General features: G+C 41.3%; 6 protein-coding genes across 6 annotated transcripts; 2 read left to right on the top strand and 4 right to left on the bottom strand.

Annotated features, from left to right (window-relative positions):
• Nucleotides 1-647: 647 nt before the first annotated feature.
• Nucleotides 648-4,989, top strand: BDB00DRAFT_790791 (uncharacterized protein; the record flags this gene model as incomplete). The annotated part of the gene is made up of 18 exons (XM_053120987.1): nt 648-885; nt 1,066-1,398; nt 1,473-1,720; nt 1,799-1,858; nt 2,559-2,583; nt 2,664-2,743; nt 2,825-3,001; nt 3,083-3,149; nt 3,178-3,316; nt 3,396-3,453; nt 3,535-3,590; nt 3,680-3,777; nt 3,868-3,911; nt 4,094-4,395; nt 4,482-4,527; nt 4,602-4,683; nt 4,762-4,847; nt 4,939-4,989. 18 exons carry the CDS (start codon nt 648-650, stop codon nt 4,987-4,989), a joined length of 2,190 nt encoding a protein of 729 aa, XP_052976125.1.
• Nucleotides 4,990-5,249: 260 nt separating this feature from the next.
• Nucleotides 5,250-5,694, bottom strand: BDB00DRAFT_875951 (uncharacterized protein; the record flags this gene model as incomplete). The annotated part of the gene is made up of 3 exons (XM_053127426.1): nt 5,250-5,345; nt 5,427-5,477; nt 5,575-5,694. The coding sequence occupies 3 exons, from the start codon at nt 5,692-5,694 to the stop codon at nt 5,250-5,252; spliced, it is 267 nt and encodes an 88-aa protein (XP_052976124.1).
• A 79-nt stretch (nt 5,695-5,773) lies between these two features.
• On the bottom strand, nt 5,774-6,388 carry BDB00DRAFT_595988 (uncharacterized protein). The gene is made up of 2 exons (XM_053117975.1): nt 6,385-6,388; nt 5,774-6,306 (listed from the first exon to the last, which is right to left on the bottom strand). The coding sequence occupies exon 2, from the start codon at nt 6,206-6,208 to the stop codon at nt 5,924-5,926; it is 285 nt and encodes a 94-aa protein (XP_052976123.1). The 5' UTR covers nt 6,209-6,306; nt 6,385-6,388; the 3' UTR covers nt 5,774-5,923.
• A 164-nt stretch (nt 6,389-6,552) lies between these two features.
• On the top strand, nt 6,553-7,421 carry BDB00DRAFT_875949 (Alpha/beta hydrolase fold-3; the record flags this gene model as incomplete). The annotated part of the gene is made up of 3 exons (XM_053127425.1): nt 6,553-6,772; nt 6,867-7,214; nt 7,324-7,421. The coding sequence occupies 3 exons, from the start codon at nt 6,553-6,555 to the stop codon at nt 7,419-7,421; spliced, it is 666 nt and encodes a 221-aa protein (XP_052976122.1).
• Nucleotides 7,422-9,678: 2,257 nt separating this feature from the next.
• BDB00DRAFT_884375 (WLM domain-containing protein) lies at nt 9,679-10,486 on the bottom strand (the record flags this gene model as incomplete). The annotated part of the gene is made up of 2 exons (XM_053128322.1): nt 9,679-10,197; nt 10,268-10,486. 2 exons carry the CDS (start codon nt 10,484-10,486, stop codon nt 9,679-9,681), a joined length of 738 nt encoding a protein of 245 aa, XP_052976121.1.
• Nucleotides 10,487-11,096: 610 nt separating this feature from the next.
• BDB00DRAFT_875947 (glycosyl hydrolases family 38 N-terminal domain-containing protein) lies at nt 11,097-16,708 on the bottom strand (the record flags this gene model as incomplete). Its single annotated transcript, XM_053127424.1, has 30 exons — nt 11,097-11,244; nt 11,309-11,491; nt 11,577-11,908; nt 11,992-12,027; nt 12,094-12,246; nt 12,311-12,366; nt 12,459-12,483; nt 12,564-12,618; nt 12,692-12,803; nt 12,870-12,956; nt 13,077-13,136; nt 13,193-13,295; nt 13,398-13,506; nt 13,579-13,733; nt 13,824-13,919; nt 13,998-14,064; nt 14,144-14,197; nt 14,302-14,340; nt 14,414-14,562; nt 14,649-14,662; nt 14,742-14,806; nt 14,892-14,940; nt 15,009-15,024; nt 15,104-15,199; nt 15,313-15,425; nt 15,507-15,718; nt 15,798-16,002; nt 16,098-16,299; nt 16,398-16,412; nt 16,523-16,708. 30 exons carry the CDS (start codon nt 16,706-16,708, stop codon nt 11,097-11,099), a joined length of 3,192 nt encoding a protein of 1,063 aa, XP_052976120.1.
• Between the last annotated feature and the right edge of the window lie 3,568 nt (nt 16,709-20,276).

Below are 20,276 nucleotides of genomic sequence, written 5' to 3'. Positions count from 1 at the left end.
AGTCTGTCAACTTTGACAAACCAATTGTCAGCAGTGCTAGCAACATCTACGTTTTGTGTGATTATTCTTAAAGGCAAAGGGTTTTGTGCCATCAAAGAAGAGTCGGCTTGGGCTCACATGTATTAAAGAAAGCAGAATGGTTTAAGTGTGGTTGAAAATCGACTTCCCTATATGCCCCTAAGCACCAGTGAAAGATGCTCTCGCGACAATGTGCCGAATAAGGAAGCATGTCGATCCTGTTACACACAGTGCTTGTGATCCAAGAAAGAACGATGAGCACATTAAAAGAGCAGGAGGATTTTCGTACGGGTTGTTTTTCTGATAAAAAAAATGACTGATGCCGCTGCCTTGTGGTGATGTAAAAGAACCTGTCTTTGATCAATGGATTCATCACCGCAGCCCTGCGTAAGATTTACCTAAACAGACTGCTGCGGCGTTCGTGCGACTTCGTTACCATGGCAACCCGTTGCTGATAGCGTACTCTTTTTAACCCTTCCGGTCCACCACGCGGTTTGTGTGTTATCTATTTATATCAGCTCGGTTTGCATGAAGCAATGATCCTTTCTTTCTTTCTTTCTTTTTCACACACGCCCTTTTTCCTTCTCTGTGTCGACACACACACACACAACACGAATAAGACAAGACCCATGTCTAGCATCGAACCTTTTGAAATCCCGTCCATTCCACCTCAGCGTCTTGCTTCGCTCAAAGAAAAGCTACAGAACGTTGAGTATCCGAACGAGCTCGAAAAGAATGTCGGCTGGAAGTATGGTGCACCTCGACGAGCTGTTGAGCCTCTCGTTCAAGCCTGGCTCAACGACTACAACTGGGAAAAGGCGCGTGCCGAAATGAACAAGTGGCATCACTACCGCGCGGAAATCCAAAGTTCTTTGGCTTTTCAGAAGCACCCAAACTTCCCGGCCACGGTGGCTCAAAGAGCGGTGAAATCTTTCACAAGCTCATGACATCAGTACTCGGTTACGATGAATACAGTAAATATGACCGTTTCGTTGGATGCAATACCAAGAGCATGTGCTGATAAATGTATACCCATATCTGTTCAAGTGGTTCACGGATCCGACTTTGGCACCATGGTCGGCAAATGGCTCGCTGTCAAGCATCCTCAGCAGTGCAAGGGATTCCACACGGCCACGTCCGGATGTATGCCACCCATCCCAACGCCCGGTTTTCTATGGTCCCACCCACTCAAGGTGGCAAAGTTTATGGCTAGCATCGCTCTCGGTATGGACACAGTCTATGGTCGTGGTTCTTCCAAAATCAAGGGCCGATCGTTTGTCGACGTTGAAAATGATCCTGAACTTGGTTACTGTGCCATCCAGAGTACACGACCGTACACTTTAGCATATGGTTTGACTGACAGTCCAGTGGGCCTTTTGGGTAAATGCATCATAACCCCATCTATCATCAGTAATTGATCATTTTCCCCACTAACTGCCACAATAAATACTTAGCTTGGCTACTCGAAAAGTACCACAATTGGTCATATCCTGAAAACAAGGATGACAGTGTCGTGTTGCCAGACACCATCACCACCGACGAGTTCCTCACTCAAGTCACTCTCTTCTGGCTGACAAATTCGATTTCCTCGTCGATCCGTTTCTACTATGAAACCTTCAATGATGCAGGAGTGAAGGCGGTGTTCCCGCTTTACGTCAACATCCCGAGTGCAGTGTCCTGCTTCCCTGCTGATCTAAGCAAGGTATTACTTTATAAAAGATGGTGCGATTGTCATGAAACAAACAAGCTGACAGCACGGTGACTGAATCTTACTATGTAGGTCCCTCGCGAATGGCTTGAAGCAAACTTCAATTTGCAGCAATACAACGAACTCGACATGGTATGTACATATATGCTTTTGCTTCACTATGGTATTCTCTTGCTCACTCTCTGCTATCTTTAGGGAGGTCATTTTCCGGCCTTGGAGTGTGGAGCGTTGCTGGTGGATGAGGTGCAACGATTTGGCAAATTTTTGAAGACGATGGAATACTTAAAGTAGCGATAGCAGCAGCAGTTTTGGCTGTCATTGTTCCCCTTCTCCTTAGCAGCAGTAGCAGTATTAACCTTTCTTTTTCTTACCTGGCTATCTTTACAAAGAAGAATAAAGTTGTTCATTTTTTTTCGCGGTCTCTACTCACGTATTATTACTGCCTTATACACTGGAATCCCACTATTGAGATACGTTCCTGAGAGCTCTTAAATAGATTGATACTGACTGATCTTCTCGGGTGTAATAGTTAGACGTGTATCAACGTCAAATGAAGGCTGACCATCGTTTTAGGCAACTTGTTTCTTTTCTGGTAAACAGGTTCAGCCCTGTCCCACCTGACAGCGGAATGACCGTCAATTCCGTCAGGGGAAACTTTCGTCCGTCTGTTTTCGCGCATACATGTACTACACACGCAAGCTTCTTTTTTTTAATGTAATCTCTCACGTACGTTTCCACAAGAATCATGGTAAAGCTAGCTCATTAAACGATTATTGCTGCTATCAAAGTGTAATACATTAAGTTAGCTTTTATCGCAAATTGTAATGTATAGTTCAATCCTTCTATTCCTCAAGAAGGTATGTCACCCTCTACTTTTCTTTCACACTTCTCGGATTTTATGCATGGTTTTAAAGTATTAGAACACTGTTACATCCAGCACGCGACTTTGTGGATTTCGTCAACAAGTCGCCATCGCCCTTCCACTGCACTCATGGAGCTGCTGAGCTGCTGAAACAGGTATACACACCTCTTTTGCAAATATGAATAGTACAACAGTCAGAAGTTGGTCCTTACGTACGGAGTTGGGGGTAAATGTAGGCAGGTTTCACAGAGATCAAGGAACGTGACAACTGGAATGGTGCTATTGAACGCAATGGCAAATACTATTTTACTCGAAACGGCTCGTCGATCGTTGCTTTTGTTGTCGGTGGCAAATACGTTCCTGGTAACGGGTCTACTATTGTGGGCGCGCATACTGATTCTCCTTGCTTAAAGGTAAATGATTACAAGAAAGAAGGGGAAGCTTCTTGTTGGATCGAAGTGTTTATTCATGTTCCATACTGTTATGCACAATAGGTCAAACCTATCTCTAAAAAGGAAAAGAGTGGTTATCTGGAAGTCGGTGTCCAGCTTTACGGTGGTGGTATCTGGTAAGGGACATAAGAAAATAGTAATCATTGCGACTCGGATACCTAACAAGTATGGGTTTATCGATCAGGCACGCATGGATCGTGATTTGGGCGTTGCTGGATGCGTCATGGTCGAAGACAACAATGGCAAATACCGTCACACAGTGGTTAAAGTGGACAGGTAGGTAAAAGGATGATTTTTTTGAGTTAGTGTAATAGAGAAGGTACATTGTTTAATTAATGTACTTTGGGGTGCCTAGACCTCTTTTGCGTATTCCCACACTTGCAATCCACTTGGATCGTAATGCCAACGACAGTGTAAGTATATTAATGTGCTGGCGAATTAGAAAATGGAAGTAAACTCTATTTAATGAAAATGAACACATTTACTATCCGTAGTTCACGTTCAACAAGGAAGTCCAGCTTGCACCAATTCTTGCTACTGCCACCAAAGCGTAAATGTCACCTCTTTCCCTTATATACAATAGATATATCCTCATTCTTGTATACACATACTCAAAAATTACATATTCTCATCTGTTAGAGAGTTGAACAAGACTGAAAGTGACGAACATATTGAAGCAGAAGAAGGCCACCACCCCTTGTTGATTCGTGTACTTGCCGACGAAATGGGCGTCAAACGTTAGTAGTATTATCTTTATATTGTGGTTAGAATAACTGTGTTATGGTTGACCTATATGTCCTCTTACTGACATATGCTAACTCTAATAGCAAGCCAAATTCGCGATTTCGAATTGGTTCTGTATGATACTCAGGTAAAAAAAACAGCTAGACAGTAGAGCGAGAGAGAACAGTAATTGATGTTTTGCTGATAACTTTGGATATAAATATACAGGTTTCAACAATTGGTGGCGTATGCAACGAGTTCATTTTCTCACCTCGTCTTGACAACCAAAAAATGAGCTACTGCGCTATCCGAGCATTGCTGCAATCTTAGAACATTGAGAACGATACCAACGTCCGTGTGACCGTTTGCTTTGACAATGACAAGATTGGCAGCACCACCGCCCACGGTGCTGACTCGAATCCTTTGCCAACCACCTTGCAGCGCTTGGCCAACACTGAACTGTTATCTGGCGCAAAAGTATCGCCCACTGCCTTTGAAGAGGCCATGCACAAGAGTATCCTCATCAGTGCAGATATGGTACATGCCATTCATCCCAACTACCCCGAAAACACGAAGAAAACCACCGACCACACATGCACAAGGGTACTGTTATTAAGATCAACGCAAACCAGGTAACTATGCTCATAGAACTGTGAAAATGGCTCGCACAAGAGATGTCAGCAATACAATAGAGATATGCTACGACTGCAGTCACCAGTTTGGTTTTGAAAGAGCTGGCAAAGAAGCATGTGATCCCAATTCAGGTAGGTTTTTGTCTTTGCGTTGGCTACTGTGGCCAAAGTGATACCAGGAGCTGATAAATATATTGGTTTAAAAGGAATTTGTTGTTCGTAATGATAGCCCTTGTGGCTCGACAATCGGCCCAATGCTTAGTGCAAAGCTTGGACTTCGCACAGTTGGTAAGTCAGACAATCAATGGGTTGGATATACGTATCTTGATATTGACTATGCTTTTGCTGGTTGTCGCGGTTCGATAGATGTGGGTAACCCTCAACTCAGCATGCATTCGATCCGTGAAGTCGGTGGTACCGACGATGTCAAGCACGGAATCGATCTGTTGCAGGTATTGCCTTCTTTTTGTTTTGCTGGATGTTATCAAATAGATTTAAAGATCTCGGATTCAAGAGCTAATTCGTCGATAATATTCCATCCAGGTCTTCTTTGAGGAATTTGCTGAATTGGAAGCTCGCATTGTTGTGGATTAAAGGTTGTATTATGATATGAATAACCGGTTCGGTGGTAGTGGGTAATAGAAATAACAATGTGAGTTTGGATAAGGACTCTATTCAATCCCTTCGTTCCTACACTCCGTATCATTATAATTGAGCGAAATAACAAATCACATTTTTTGAAGATATATTGGCAATAGTTAAGCTCATTGCGTACAATGATATGATATAATTTGGTCGATGCGTGCCCATTGAGCAGGTATACAAGCGAGTATTATGATAGTTCACCATGCATATCAGTTGATCCACTTTTTGGTTCTTAACAGTTTCCCAAAGCGCTGAAGATCATCCAATAGTAATTGATCTGTCTCCAAGGCCGGAAAGTGGCCTCCCTACAAAAAACACACGATCCAGTCGTTAGGATTCCGTATATGTATAATGAATGAAGTATAAGAAAAAGCACAAGTTGTTACCACATCCGGTTCATTATACTGTTGTAAGTTTACACTCGTTTCCGCCAGTCTCTGGGAAACTGTGTTTTAGCACATGAAAAGAATTGACCCATTAGCACAAAGATCGTGGTGCATTTGGGAATGATTTAATACTAATAGCTATATGTACCTTTGCAAGCTCAGCAGGAAATTGGATGATCGCAGTAGGGATATTGACGCGACCCATGCATGTTGACATGGTCTCATCCTCGTGGAAGGCCTCATAGTATACACGTATGGATGAAGACATGGAATTTGTAGCCAATAAATGGTCACCATCGTCAAGAATTCATCAACAGAAATGGTATCTGGTAACGACTCGATGTCATGTATACCGCCATGATCAGTCCAATTATGAACTTTTCAAGCATCCATGCTATGTTAGCAAAATGAGTTAGGGGTGACAAGTTAGAATATGCAGTTTTACAACATTAACCAACAGCGGTAGTATAATACAGATTTTAACATACCCAAGAGACCTACAGGGCTATCACTAGGCCATACGCTAATGAATAAGGACGGGTGCCGTGGATAGCACGGTAACCTGATTCAGGATCGCTTTGCACACCGGCAAATGCCAGTTCTTCGGCTTCAAACCCATTGCCATATACGGCTTCGATGCCCAATATTATGCTTGCATAATACTTAATTACGTGAAGCGGGTGCGTCCATAAAAGCGATAGCGTGTTTGTTGGTGAGGGTGGTAAACAAAGCGGCATAACGCTATGGAATTCCTTGCAGCGGTCCGAGCAGTTTCTAGCCATCCAGTTGCCAATGTTAGATCCCCAGTCAGACCCGACAGCACTTTTGAAATCTTAGCGTGCAAATTAGATAGGATGACGGTATGTAGTTATTCTCCCTGCTGTCGTATTCTAGTGAGTTCATACATTCTTATTGACCTTCAATATCCTCTTCTTAGGGAGGTTTAACAATACTAAACCTGTTTCTTTTTGACATCAATTCAAAAGTCACGGCGGCGGTTGGGTTTTCGGTAGCAAATATACTCATGGCAAACTAGTTAAAGATGTAAGTTCGTACTTTAAAGAAATGGAAAATTCACATGTATGATTACACACCGCTTCTATTGGATATCACAAGAGGAATACTAATGGCTGGCTCCTACAACCAGATTTGTGTGAGGAACAATGTAGCGGTTGTATTCGTTGACTACCCACTCGCTCCAGAGTCCAAGTATCCCGCAGCTCATGAAAACGCATTTGCAGCGCTCTCTTGGGTTGTTGAAAATGGCGACTCCATAAATGTTGACGTAAGCCGTCTTGCTGTCTGCGACGACTCAGCAGGAGGCAATCTATCTGCAGTCATTCCATGTATGCATTACTATGTATATTAAGGATACGAAAGATTGAAAAGACAAAAGTGACAAAATGCAAAGCTAAAGAAGGACACTTTTACCGTTCTTAGTGATGGCCAAAGAACGTGGTCTACCAAGCGCTATCAAAGCTCAGATATTACTTTATCCCGCGACAGCAGCTTCGCGCGACAAGTACGAATCTGCAAAGCTTTTTGGCGGCGGCGACTACTATTTGAAAAACGAAGACGCTATATTCTTTGATAAGGCGTATTGGAATGACTGTGAGAAGACAAAGATCGGATTCCCAATGTTGGCGACCACCGAGGAGCTTCAAGGACTCCCACCAGCTCTAATTTTCACCGCAGAAGCAGACATTTTGCGTGATGAAGGTGAAGACTATGCTCGTCGATTGACCAATGCTGGAGTACCTAATGCCACTGTTCGGGTCATTGGCGCAAGTACGTATTATACTCTATGTTGAAGCATGCTTCTTCTCTTTGTTACCTTACTACTACAGTGGTGGATTGTGATTACTCATGGTTCCTTCTTGTATGTGCTTAAAAACAGTTCATGGATATGCTACTGTTCCTGTTGATACACCGGCGTATGAACAAACCATGGCCATGATTACCAATCAACTGAGTGAAGCTTTTGAGAAAAAGTGAAGTATTATTATGCGAATGTTTCTCTGAGCAATGTAATCGTCGGTGATACTGTATAACATATTATAATAAAATTTTCCATGCAGCAGCAGCATAACCTTTTATGCATTTTTACTGTTGAATCGTTTGTTGTCCCATACATTTATACAGTGGTTCCCCTAAAATTTCATTCTTCAAATTCATGGAAACCAGGGATTGTGAAAGTTAACGAAAGCTAGGTCAAACTGCCATGTACAGATTCTTTATCCAAACAGATCTTGATGTTACACGGATTAACCAACACTCAAGAAAATTGTCACTCTAACGGTCATGTACTTTATGTAGCCTATTGTCCGATACATATACCTGGCCGTATCGACATATTCTACACTACTTGATTCTGATGTTGAATCACATAATTCACATTGTACATTGCCTGCTGTCAAATACATTTACCGGGCCGGATTAACCTTTTCTTCACATACATAATAGATAAAGATACACCAAATGAAGAGACGATGGACGACCCTAACAAGGCTAGCGCAAAACTGTGAAAGAATTTCCACACCATTTCGGGAAGCCTTTCTGAGCATGCTCAAACGGTCGTAGGTTCGACCTCTCACTGCTGTCTGGTAAAAACTTCTTGCCTATGAAGAACAATGATCTCGCAGAATCCCCAGTGACAAATTGGATAGCCAACGCTTATGATAGATTTACCCATAGAAGCACACCGATGTGCCCTAGTTTTTCAACCAGGTTTCAGATTGTGTGTTTAACGTAATTGTCAGTTTTGATATTGTACATATACTAATAAAAAAAGGCTTGTATTGTGGTAAAGTTATTCTTGGTAGTTAAAGGTTACAGAGTGAGAGAATCCCTTACAAACAGACTCATTGTTTCTCACACAATCTTGCAGTTGACATGCACTTGGAAGAGCTTTATCCGAAGGCTGGATCATACACGGGCACTTGAATTAGTGTTACGGGCATGCGTCATAAAGTGAGCCGGAAGCGACGACAAAACAAGACAAGCCAAAGACAGAGGAGAGATGAATCTAGGTCAAGGCAAGAAGAATATCGGAAGGTCAAGGAGACCAGATGATGAGAAAGGAACAAGGAACAAGTCGAGTGATTACATTTATATTTATGAAGGTTGATAAGTTGGGTGATGATTGACGATAAAGTTGTTGAGGGATTGAGTAGAGGTCAACGAATAGTCATGACAGGAAGGGCCTCTATTGGGGTTAAAGCGATGCAAGCGAAATTTGAAAATTGACCCACAAGTCGCTTCAATAGCGGACGTTGCCCATAAATTGTGCCATTCGCTGCGAAAAAAAAGTTTCTCAACGAATTGGATGCGGTGAATAAAGCCAGCAGTGGTATTCCAGCTGTGTCGGGGGCCTTCGAGCTATCGCCGGGTTGACATCGTGCTTCTACTTTTCGAAGTAGGAGTGGGGAGCTGAAAGTTCTTTTAAGAATGATCAGTTTCTTTTCCCATTCGTTCCCCACTTTTTACACAAAAAAAAGAAAATGACAATAATATAGCATCTGAAGCAAGTCCAGCTTACTCGCTAAATTTTCCCCAATTATTTTTTTTTGGGCGAGTCCAACTTTTGCAAGCGGACCAGCTTTTGCTAGCGGACTCACATATAATCTCAGCGAGTCTATCAGAGTCTGTCAACTTTGACAAACCAATTGTCAGCAGTGCTAGCAACATCTACGTTTTGTGTGATTATTCTTAAAGGCAAAGGGTTTTGTGCCATCAAAGAAGAGTCGGCTTGGGCTCACATGTATTAAAGAAAGCAGAATGGTTTAAGTGTGGTTGAAAATCGACTTCCCCATATGCCCCTAATCCTTTTCCTTTTTCCTTTTCTTATCGCTTATTCCTTCTTCCTTCGTTTTTCTTTTCTCAATTCCTTTTCAGTCTTTTGTCAAACCTCGTCTCTTATTGCCACCCTCTATTGTCCGTTCTCATTGTACTATTGCTGCTTCTTTACTCCTTTTACATATATTGCTATAGCTTACTTATCCTTTACTCTTGAATATAAAGATAATCCCACAATAAAAAGAATATAAGTACGTTATATGTTATAGTTCTATAGCAGACATATTGACAACTACATCCTATAATATAATGATGCTTCCCAACAAGAATATTGACTACTTGAATACAAGTACCTCATACATATTATATGTATAAACGGGTCACAACGGGTCAACGGATCGAGTCAAGGGTAAATATAGTCGTGGAGGAGATAGTGAAGAAGATCAATGAATTGAGACTATTTACTGCTACCACATCCTTCGTCAAGCTCTTGCTCTTCTTGTTTCGTCAAACGTGTTGCAGCAGCTCTAGCTCGTAGCTCCCTTTGTAATGCAACATCACTATTCTGTACGCTCTTGCCACCTCCACCACCGAGTCGATAGCTTCCACCTTCCCATGATACCCCCGTTATCTCATCATCATAATCCTCATCAACAGGTTGATGGAATTTGGATCCGGAGGATAATGCTTGTGCGCCATGTGCTGTCCAGTCGAGTGCTATGACATCCTTATTGAGCTGGCGGTTCAGGGCACGAAAATTGTCGTCGTGGTCGCTCCATACATTATGCGTGAGTTCATGCAGTAAGACTTTTCGTATACTGTCATAATGCCGAAAACCTGATAAATCGTCGGTGCGAAGACGGATGGCTATTAATTGACCTGCATTTCTGTTGTATCCGAGAATCGTTGCCTCGAACGGCGTTAATTCAGTCAGTTCTCCAACTGACCATTTGCGTTGCTGCATAATAGCTCTAATCTTGATACGAGGCTGTAGTATTAGTTTATCCGTCTCCTTTGTCTCTCTCTCTTCAATTTTGTCTACTCACCCCTCGGTCATCTCTCAATCGCTCGAGCAACTTCCGTGCCTGCTCTGGCTGTGGGAATTCGTCAATGACTGTGATGCGATGAAAGGTATACTGACTCGACGTCGTGCTTTGGACAGATCGTTTCACTGGTCGACTCGGCTTGATCACTTGTCGACGATTTAAGCGGTCATCGAGCTTGGCAATTTCTTTAACTTGCTCGGTGGGAGTACCAATCAACATTAATTTGACCTCGTTGAATTGTGCAATCGTATCGTCGTCATTTCTCAAGATTTTGCCGTTATGCACTAGTTTTTGATGATCGATCGGTATGCCAGTTACGTTTTGAAGGTGTGATTTGAGTTCTCGGACGGTGATATCAGGGCTCCACTGTTGGATATCGAGCGATTGCGTCTTGAACTGTACTTTGAAATTGACGACTGGTTCTTCGGTAGTAGACATGGTAATACAATATAATGGGAACTAAGTAGTATGAAAAAAAAAGAGATTAAAATGGATTACGTTATCATCCCTTAAATGTATAAATTCGTGCGGGTTTTCCATGGCTTTCGAAAAGAAGCTCTTTGTCATCAATGTTGCTGCAGTCTGTTATTGGATGCAAAGGGCGCTTCATAAACCCCAAGCTCCCGTTACTAATGAGTCTCTTGAGCACCAAAAAACTAACATTTACGTAAGCAAAAAACTGACATATACACCACCATATATTACATCAGAAAGACACAGCATGATGAGCAATGCAACTTTTACTTCATAATAGTAAAGTATCCTAGCTCTTCAGTTGAAATAAGATGATGCGGCTATTTTTGGATCGTCACATAATCCATACTAGACTTTACGCCGACAATTGCACCTTCAAGGTTAAAATTTGGAAAGGACGCAAAGCGAGCTTAAACGAACCAGCTTCATCAGCGCGGGGTAGTTCCTGGTCCGAATCATCTTCGAGCACGTTTGTCACAAGGATACGTTTGATACTCAAACGGCTATTTCCAGCTCAATTAGTATCATGTTTTCTTCTGAGCACACTTTTTCCAGTGATTACGTTACCTCTTAAGTAGTGCAGTGGCCTTTCCACCATATGCTTCATACAAGCGTAGCACCAGCACTTTGCCTTTGCCCTGATCGTCTTCTGCGGGTTTAATGGTATCGAGAATGATTTGAGTGGGAGGATCCACTTGGAACAAAGGCCGCAAGACTGTGCCAGATCTAACTCTCTGATCTTCCGCATAACTACGAACGAAGAAAAGCCAGAATTTTAGAATTTGCAGCAGCAATTTTTGTCGAAAGGTACGGCATCATGTAGCATAAATATTACCGAAGCGACAGAGGGACGTTAAAATCAATAGCCTCGCGAACGACATTGGAAGCGTTAAAGTGTCCTTGGTGCGGATAGATTGCGTACTTGAACTTGTGCTCACCCATATCGGCGTTTTCATCTGGCCCTTTTGGTGAACGCAAGAGCGAAAGTCGCTGTGTGTTTCCATGGGTCGCGTATCCGTATTTGCAATTGTTCATCAATGCGACACCATAGTTGGCTTCAGATAAATCGGCAAACTTGTGTCCACACACTTCGAACTTTGCTGAATCCACGGTTGTGTTGTAATGAGTGGGTCGTCGCAAAACGCCGTATTGAATCTCATAGGTGGCCTACGAATAATAGCAAATGATGAAATCAATATAAAACTCTCCATTCTCCATAAAATCTCTATATGCAAGAAATTAACACTTACATAATCGCTCACTAGGTCCCAAACAAATTCCACTTTCTAATAGCAGTTCATCATGAGTGAATAGGCATTGATTCTTCTTTCTTTTTTTGTAAGAATGATTACCAGAAATTGATGTGCTTCGTGCCAGTCAACAAAATTGCTGAACTCTAGGCGCTCAGACAAACAGGTCAGGCTAATCGTTTGCTCGATCCACGACTTGTCAGATATTGTTTGACGGAAGTGAAGCTCGGCTTTCAATGGACCCTCGGAAACAATCTATGTGCCCCAAACATGTGTTAGAAGTTCCGTTTGATACAATCGACTGCTGTATGAACCGTACCTTGATACTGGCTTCACCTTCGATAGGTTTCCACTTTTGCAAGTGGTAAATCTCAACTGTGAAAAAATAATAAGAAGCAAATATAACGGTGGCTATTAGTCCAGTGTTTCTCGTTATGCGGGACTCGCTGGTTATCGTGAATACATACCATCCCATGCATCCCAGTAAATGGGCTATTGGTGAGCATTATAAGCAAAGTTGGTTAATATTGGATACCTTCATCTTTGTATATAGCCCCGTAAATGTAACTTACCACATCCTCGTAAAGCTTGAGAACATTTCCCCTGGCTCCATTGGGAATAAGTTGTCTATCATATATTGACGGCATTTAGCTATTTTTTATACATGATCCTCATCAATTAATCGAACAAATCACATTACCTTTCTGGCTCCTTCTTATCCACCAAGTGTACAAGCTGTCCATCATGATTAAAGGTTGCCTTCAAATTTTGGTTTTCCAGGATAAAATAACCACCATCATCGTCCTTGTAAGCTTATTAAAATAACCAAGAGTGGTGAGTTTCTCTTTTCCATATTTCAAACGACACGAAATAGCTACCTTTTGCACCAATTTCCGCATCGATGGTAGGAATGTCTGGTGTGTGTGCCACATATCCCGCTGCACCAAGGCCTGGAACGCTTCGCACTACCAAAAGGTAAGTTTTGATGGTTTTTTTTTTGTAAAGGAGATATAGCGAAGAGCAAATACCTAGCACGTATTCATGATCATCACGACTCCATTGTTGTCCGGTCCAACTTGTCTTACCACGAGGTACTTCGATTACCTCAGTTCTTTCCCAAGGTACCGTGTTGAACGCAACCAAACCTACGTGTCATGACTAATAAATATCAAAAAGAAAAAACGTCTTTTGAATGATTTACCTTCTTGTATTTTATCGTCATCAGAAAGAGCTCGAAGATCAATAATAGCAGACTGGGCTTTGTGGCGCAACGACAGTGATGCGGATATGATTTCGCGATGATGCTGTATACATATAGATTGTTTTTTTTAAAAAAATAAAAGAATCATATTCACCCACTAAATAACTGTCGTAGTAGTTGTTTGTCTTCTTATATATTTTAGTACCTTGTGAACGTCCTTAAAGGCAAGACCAATGGCCGATCCTGGCAAACAGTCGTGGAATTGATTCAAACATAAAAGTTTCCACATCCACTCCAAATCGTTGATCGGATAGCTATCGTTATTTTACAACCGGATCTGTCATTAGTACAGCTTTTCAAAGTGCTATATCATGAGGATCACTTACGCATAACTGTCCTCCGCCTTCTTATTGCTAGATTTTGCTAATATTGTTGCCATGGTACTCAAGATCTCGACGTCTCGAATCAAAAATTCAGATATACGGTTACCACGTTTCACAAGTGCTTGAGTGGTGTACGTTCCACGATGGAATTCGAGATACTTTTTATAGTGACAGAAATGAAAAAATGCTATCAGTCAGCCCTTGCTGTGAAAAGCCTCTTATGCAAAATTTTTACTGTGTATCATTACCAGTTCTCCATTGTATGATTGCAGACCACGAGAATGCTTTTCAATCCCTTGGAAAAAGTCGAGCACCTTGCCGGATTTAACCATCGGAAGCCCATCCTAGATTTCATAAAGCAATGTTAGGGTGGGTGTAGCTCCCTTATTTGCTCATGCATACTTTTATTTTAAATCACTCACCACATCCTTCAAGCGAGACAATCGCTCAAGCATTTCTGGAGTAGGTCCACCACCACCATCGCCATGTCTAGCATTTGATAAAGTCGAGCTCTCAGTTATCTTTGCAGTATTCAAGAGGAATACAAAAACACCAATGCTATACTTACCCATAACAGAGCAAGCTTTCATTCGAGTATTCAAGGTCATGGTTATTTTTCGTGCTAGATAGAAAAAAACCACAATGCGTTATACGGAATCTCTCTCCTTTCTCTTTTTCCTTAAATACGATTTCAATTTTCTTCAAGCTATGTGCTGCTTTGTTTACCATTTTGTCAGCTCAGCAACAGTAACAGAAGCGCCATACCTAATAAAAATTCATATGAATGAATGAACTTTTAACTGACATAACGTCTCGAACCAAATTAATAACTACATACGTGTCTGCTGGTGTCAAATGAGATAAGATGTTTGTTCCATCAATACCAGTCCACCAAAATGTGGTGAGTGGAAACTTGTTGATGTTATTCCATGATAGCTTTTGGGTAAAAAAGTAATCACAACCGGAGAGCTTGAGGACTTGAGGAAGCTATTGTCCGTATTCCAAGTGTAACGATATATAAGCATATTTTTCTGACAGTATAAATAGTATTAATTCCAGTATTATGTAGGTACCTGCGAGGAATAGCCTGTGGCGATACAATAAACAAGAAAGTATCAGTAAGACAAGAGCATCATTGAGTGGTCTCTTTAAATTTTCAATCCTACCGAATGAATCTGGAAGCCAGAAAATTTTGGCGCGTTTTCCAAAATGTTTCTCAAAATAACGTTGTCTAATTTAGATATAGTAATTGTCAAGGATATGTCATAGCGCTCGTTTTTTAACACATAGTATTGAGAACGTGACTTGGTACTTACCCGAGAACCATTTGTCGACACAGCGACTCACCACTAGGCATGTTTGTGTCTGAATAAACTCCTTAGCAACAGCAGATGTGTGATGATTCATGTCTACCAAATATATTCAAGACATACCATGCTCAACCCAGCTCTATAATAGTAACATAATCAGGTTTAATATAACGATTAGATAACAGCCCTTGAAAAAGTATCTATATTATCCAACTTACTCCTCCTATAATTTCCCATTGGCCGACTTTTTCCTTTTCTTTGATCTTTTCAAAAACGGATGGATAAAGTTCGCTCAACCATTCGTATTGTTGGGTCTAAAAAAGCAAAAGACAGTTCGATCCAATTAGAGATCCAGGGATTGTGATCACACGAGGTTGCAATGCATGAATTGCCCAAAGACGCCTAAGTCACCATGGTAGTCCATTACCTGCGAACCTGTAAAAATGTATCCCGGATAGCGATCCATCAAGTCGACTTGTGTAGACCACGATCTTGCAATTTTGCGTTTTGTTTCGTCATAAGGCCAGAGCCAAGCCGTGTCTAATCAATCATCATTCGCCTACTTGTTATACTAGGTACGCACAACACAAAAGAGGGTACATTATTGAAATAGCAACTGACCTATATGGCAATTGCCAATTGCCGTGATTTGATGCTGACCCTTTGGCTGACCGTTACGAACAGATAGAAATTCAGATGTGAGGGCTTTGCAACGCTTGATTGACCCACGGTCTTTGAGAATAAACTGATTGATCACTTCGTTGATCACCCACACGGCTTCACGAGCACGTGGACTTTCGTTCTGCGTGTCATAGGCAATGCCTTTGATAATGCTATTTTATACAATGACTAGTCAGCAACTATGCCTTTTTCCTATAAAATTCATGCAAGGCTTAAGCACATGATACTTACTCCAGGTCATAATACAAATCCTGCACTTCGTAGTCTGGGACAACAAGATCGGCTGTTTTGATTGAGAAATAACGATTCGGATCGGGTACCATGGCACTATCTCCGACACCAAACATTCCATTGCATGCTGCTTCAATGTAAAATGTATGGCGTTCACCCGCCTTGGCTTTCTTTGTCACAATGTACTCGTGTCGTTCTTGTCCATCTAACAATATTTTTATTTCATACAGTTTTTTTTAATCATCTTATCATTGGACCGCCACACTTGTTAATAAACAAAATGCTTTATTTTTTGCATACCTCCTCCTGTCAAACCTTGCATAGGGATCCCATCGGTCGTCCATACCATTCCTTCACAACCCATATCCCATTGAAATACTACAGTTTTTCCGTTCATAATATTGGGAATTGTCGTTGCGATTTTGAACCAGTGAGTCGCCCAACTCGGACCATAATTGCGTTCATGTTGGTCCACTTTTTTAAATGTTTGTGACACTGCATCCTACACATCCGATTTAATATCGGTGCATGTGACTAACCCTTTGGGTGCTTTTTACACTCATATTGATTTGATTAAACACTGTTTCTATATGTATGTACCTTGAAAGGGACTCGCTAATAGATTTTTTTATAAAAAACAAAAAGTTAGTTGGACAAATCCTCGTCACTCTCTTTGCGCCACTCTAAAGTGGACGCTAATGATTTTATTTCAAGAGTAATACTACCTTGAGATCAGGGACGCTATATACGCTCAGCTCAACATGTGGTGCACCTGAGTGTCGGTGTACCCACAGCCCACGATGGATGCCCATTGTATAAAAGTTGCTACCGGCCGACAAAAAGTTGGCGACGCGCGATCGCGCAATGTCACTCGGTACACGAGGTGTATTATCAACTGCTGGTGTAGCCATAGCGAAATTGGATCTGTGGTTTCCAAAAAAACAAAAAAAGAAAGGTGTAATAAAGTGCCAAAGAAGAAGAGAAAAAAGAAAAACGCAGGTGGGAAGAGAACAAGAGAATGCAAAAATATAAATCCGTTGAACCTTCCCACGTTTAATGCATTATTTTTTCGCTCTAGCCTTTTCGTTTTTACGCCCTGTTTGTTGATAAGGTGACTATGTGTATTATGCCAGGACTACTTCCTCTTCTTCCCGTTAGCCATTGCCGTTAAGCAGGTAGCGATTTGATTCTTATAGTTCGGTTGTGATGATTAAAGTTCAGTATCTACACGATAATCGATAACCCAAATGTGAATTTCTACACTGTGTAACAGTCTTTGGTGCTACCTATGCTGAAGCATGCATCGTACCGCAAATGGTAAAATGAGCTCTCAGGCGACCTGCATAAACAATCATGTATACACAGTGAAAACTTAAAGACATGTCAGCGCCTATACACACTTTTGCTAATTAGAATACAACACATGAAAACATGCATTGTAAAGCTCAACGACAGACGAATACTGAACACAGACTCTATAGTATCCTTATTGTGCTCATCGGCTTTAACAATGGCATAAATTCATAATAACTGAACAATAGTGGACACAAAGTGAGACTGCTTTTTTATGCAATGCAATTATTAGCCATCTTTTGCGAGGCAAAATAACACTGACGTTGTGTATCAGGAGCAGATTTGCTATTATGTATAATAGTTACAGTGAAACGATGTTGCAAGGACCAGAGACGTGACATTGCATTCATCAAGTATTTTTACAAATGCTTGAAATATGCATTCAAGTGACTGCGCGACAACATGAAGTACACTGGGAGTACGATGTGTCGGATTATCCTCGACGGAAGATCAACATCGACACAACAGCAATATAATAGCCGAAAGAGTGAGTGGGGTCAAAAGACAGCCGCTTTCAGGTAAAGTATTGATGATGCTCTGATTGCCAACAAATATTATGCTGGAGTGGAAATTTACACCGTATTTAACGAGTATGTAAGGCAGCGATGACGCTGGCAAGCTAGCCTCCCGGTATTTTGTGAGCAATGTTTCGCATTTTTTATAGCTTTACTATGTACTTTGATTTAATAACAAATGTGCCATCCTTACACTCTTCCTCCCTACCACATATTACATACTAGTCCAAATTCCACATAATTGCCTAACATGAGATGTTGTGCTTGAGAAGAAAGGATAAATGCAACCCGAACAAATAACCTGATAAAAAAAAGTCATGCAAATAAATTGAAAGGGTAACACCTCGGTCTTGTTGTCGAGGCAGCCGTGGTTAGAACAGAATTGATTCATGCATGTATATGGCAAGCAGTACTTGAACCAAGGTCATCGCTCGATATAACGCATTTATAATAATTCAAATGAAAACATTTATCTCTCTTAAGGCCATAGACGAAATGATGTATTTAGAGTGACAATAACAGAAAATACCCGGATGATACTAAACGGATAGCATTTTCTTCTTTTGACCTTTGAATCAAACCTTTAAAAGCTACATTAGGCTTTGTTTTATTAAATTTATCAATGCTTGCTATTGCCCAAGAGGAAGAAGGTTTTGCTCCCCACTCCCGGCTGGTTGATAAGCCAACGGTAGCCAGAAACTTTTCCGCGAAGGGCAGAGATCAAGTGCAGGATGTCACTATGATACGCTTTTCTTGCATTAGATTTTGAAGAAAATGCCATTTAAATAATCAGCTTAGTCGTAGCTAGAATGCAATAACAGATCTTATATTGCAAATTGCATGACGGTAGTGTTTTTTTGAACCGAAGGAATGGAAGAGAAGAGAAAGGAGGGGTTCCATAGTCCACTTACCTTACCTCATGTAGTGATAGATAGAAATCTTCTTTAAGTCAGCTAAAAAGAATAGTAATGTTATCTACCACACTGATGCTGCGAATCACAGATTATCCTTGGTTATTACTCTTCCTTGTCAAGTGATGACACTATTCTTGAGCAAAGTGCTTCTTATATGTACAACTAAGGGCGTGTTTCTCCAGATCAAACTTCAGATCCTTACGCACATCTGCTTGTAGATCTTTGCATAACGGAGGACTGTTAGAGCGTTGTCACCTAATTTTCTTTTAAAATGCTTGTCAAGGTGGCGAACCTTCTTCAGGAACGGGCAAAAGTCAAGCGATATGGGAAACAAGGTACAGAAAAGTTCTAGCAATGAGTAAGATGAGGAAAGTGGAGAAGCACAGGATCAACGAAACCTACGGGGTCTGGACGTTGTGGATTGAGATTTCTGGCCGACAAAAAGAAACGCCCGACATTTAATGCAGCTTTGGTAAATTTTGATCCTCCATGTATCCTATCATGATAGTGTTGATTGAAGTATCAGTTAAGTATATAGTCCAGTAGAGAAGTATACGGTGCCATGTCCCGGCTTTTAAGCACTCTGATGGCGACACGTCCAATAACAAAAAGTACCTACAACATTCAATGTGATTCAAAATGCCATTCAACCCCCTTGAGTCGCTCTCCAACATGACCATGGATGGACCTGTGTACTATTCACCATGTTGTAGAACGTTTTAAAATGCTTAATAACTACTTGTTGTTATGACAGCACTTGAATTACAAAAGCCCATTATCTAGAATATTTTGGTGGCGATTTGGAGTGTTCAAATGTGTACGTCGTTCGAATTTTCTGGCCAGCCAAATCATACAATCAGCTGAGCTCGTTGAGTATGTATATCACAGGCGGCCGACGCCGAAAGGTACAGGGTTGTAAATTACTTGTCTGCGACAAAGAAAGTATAAATACGAGTTTAATAGAAGCAGACGGGTCGGTCGACCAAGTACAATGCCAATGGCATTATGTACGTGAGCACAAGTTGTACTCTGGCCTTAATATTTCTCTTGTTGCCAAGTCTCAGACGGGTTCGGCAGCCTCAATGCCGGAAAAAAACATAAGCTTAATTTACAGTAGATCAACACTAAATCATGTTTGGCACCTTAAGTATGCTTCGTCACGTTGATTCAGACGTAATTTACTTATCATAAGCTGGTTCTCAGCTCCTTTAAACAACGTCCATTTTTCGCTCGGTCTCGGTGAGTGTTTCTGTGATTCAATACATGTATATATACTGCAACAGTTGCTCTAATAGTTGGACATGGGATATGTCAACACAGGCGCCACGTGTCTTTATCATGATGAACAAGAAGCAGCGGACAAGAGTTTCCTGTCGAGCTTGGCAACAGAGAAAAGTGGATATGCCGCCTTTCATTGACTTGTGTAGAAAAGCCTAGATGTAGTAAGTAAACGATATTAGTAGATTTAAAAGTACTCAATAGCATTGACCAGAGTCTCCTTAGTAGGTTACAGGGTAGCGTGCTTTCGAACCGACAAAAACGTTTGTAAAAGAGCTCAAGGAGAAAATCGAGCGACGACAAAAGGCCCTTGACGGCACTGGTTGATTCTATGATAGTAGTGCGGCGCAACGAAAAAAAAAATAAGCACACGAATGTGGTTGCCGACGAGTGGGTTAAATGAGCGGCCGTACCATAAG

The sequence above is a fragment of the Zychaea mexicana genome (assembly GCF_025766255.1).
Source record: "Zychaea mexicana strain RSA 1403 chromosome Unknown BDB00scaffold_80, whole genome shotgun sequence".
Taxonomy (NCBI): domain Eukaryota; kingdom Fungi; phylum Mucoromycota; class Mucoromycetes; order Mucorales; family Lichtheimiaceae; genus Zychaea; species Zychaea mexicana.
The sequence above is the reverse complement of the archived record's forward strand: the minus strand, read 5'-3'. Positions and strand labels throughout refer to the sequence as shown.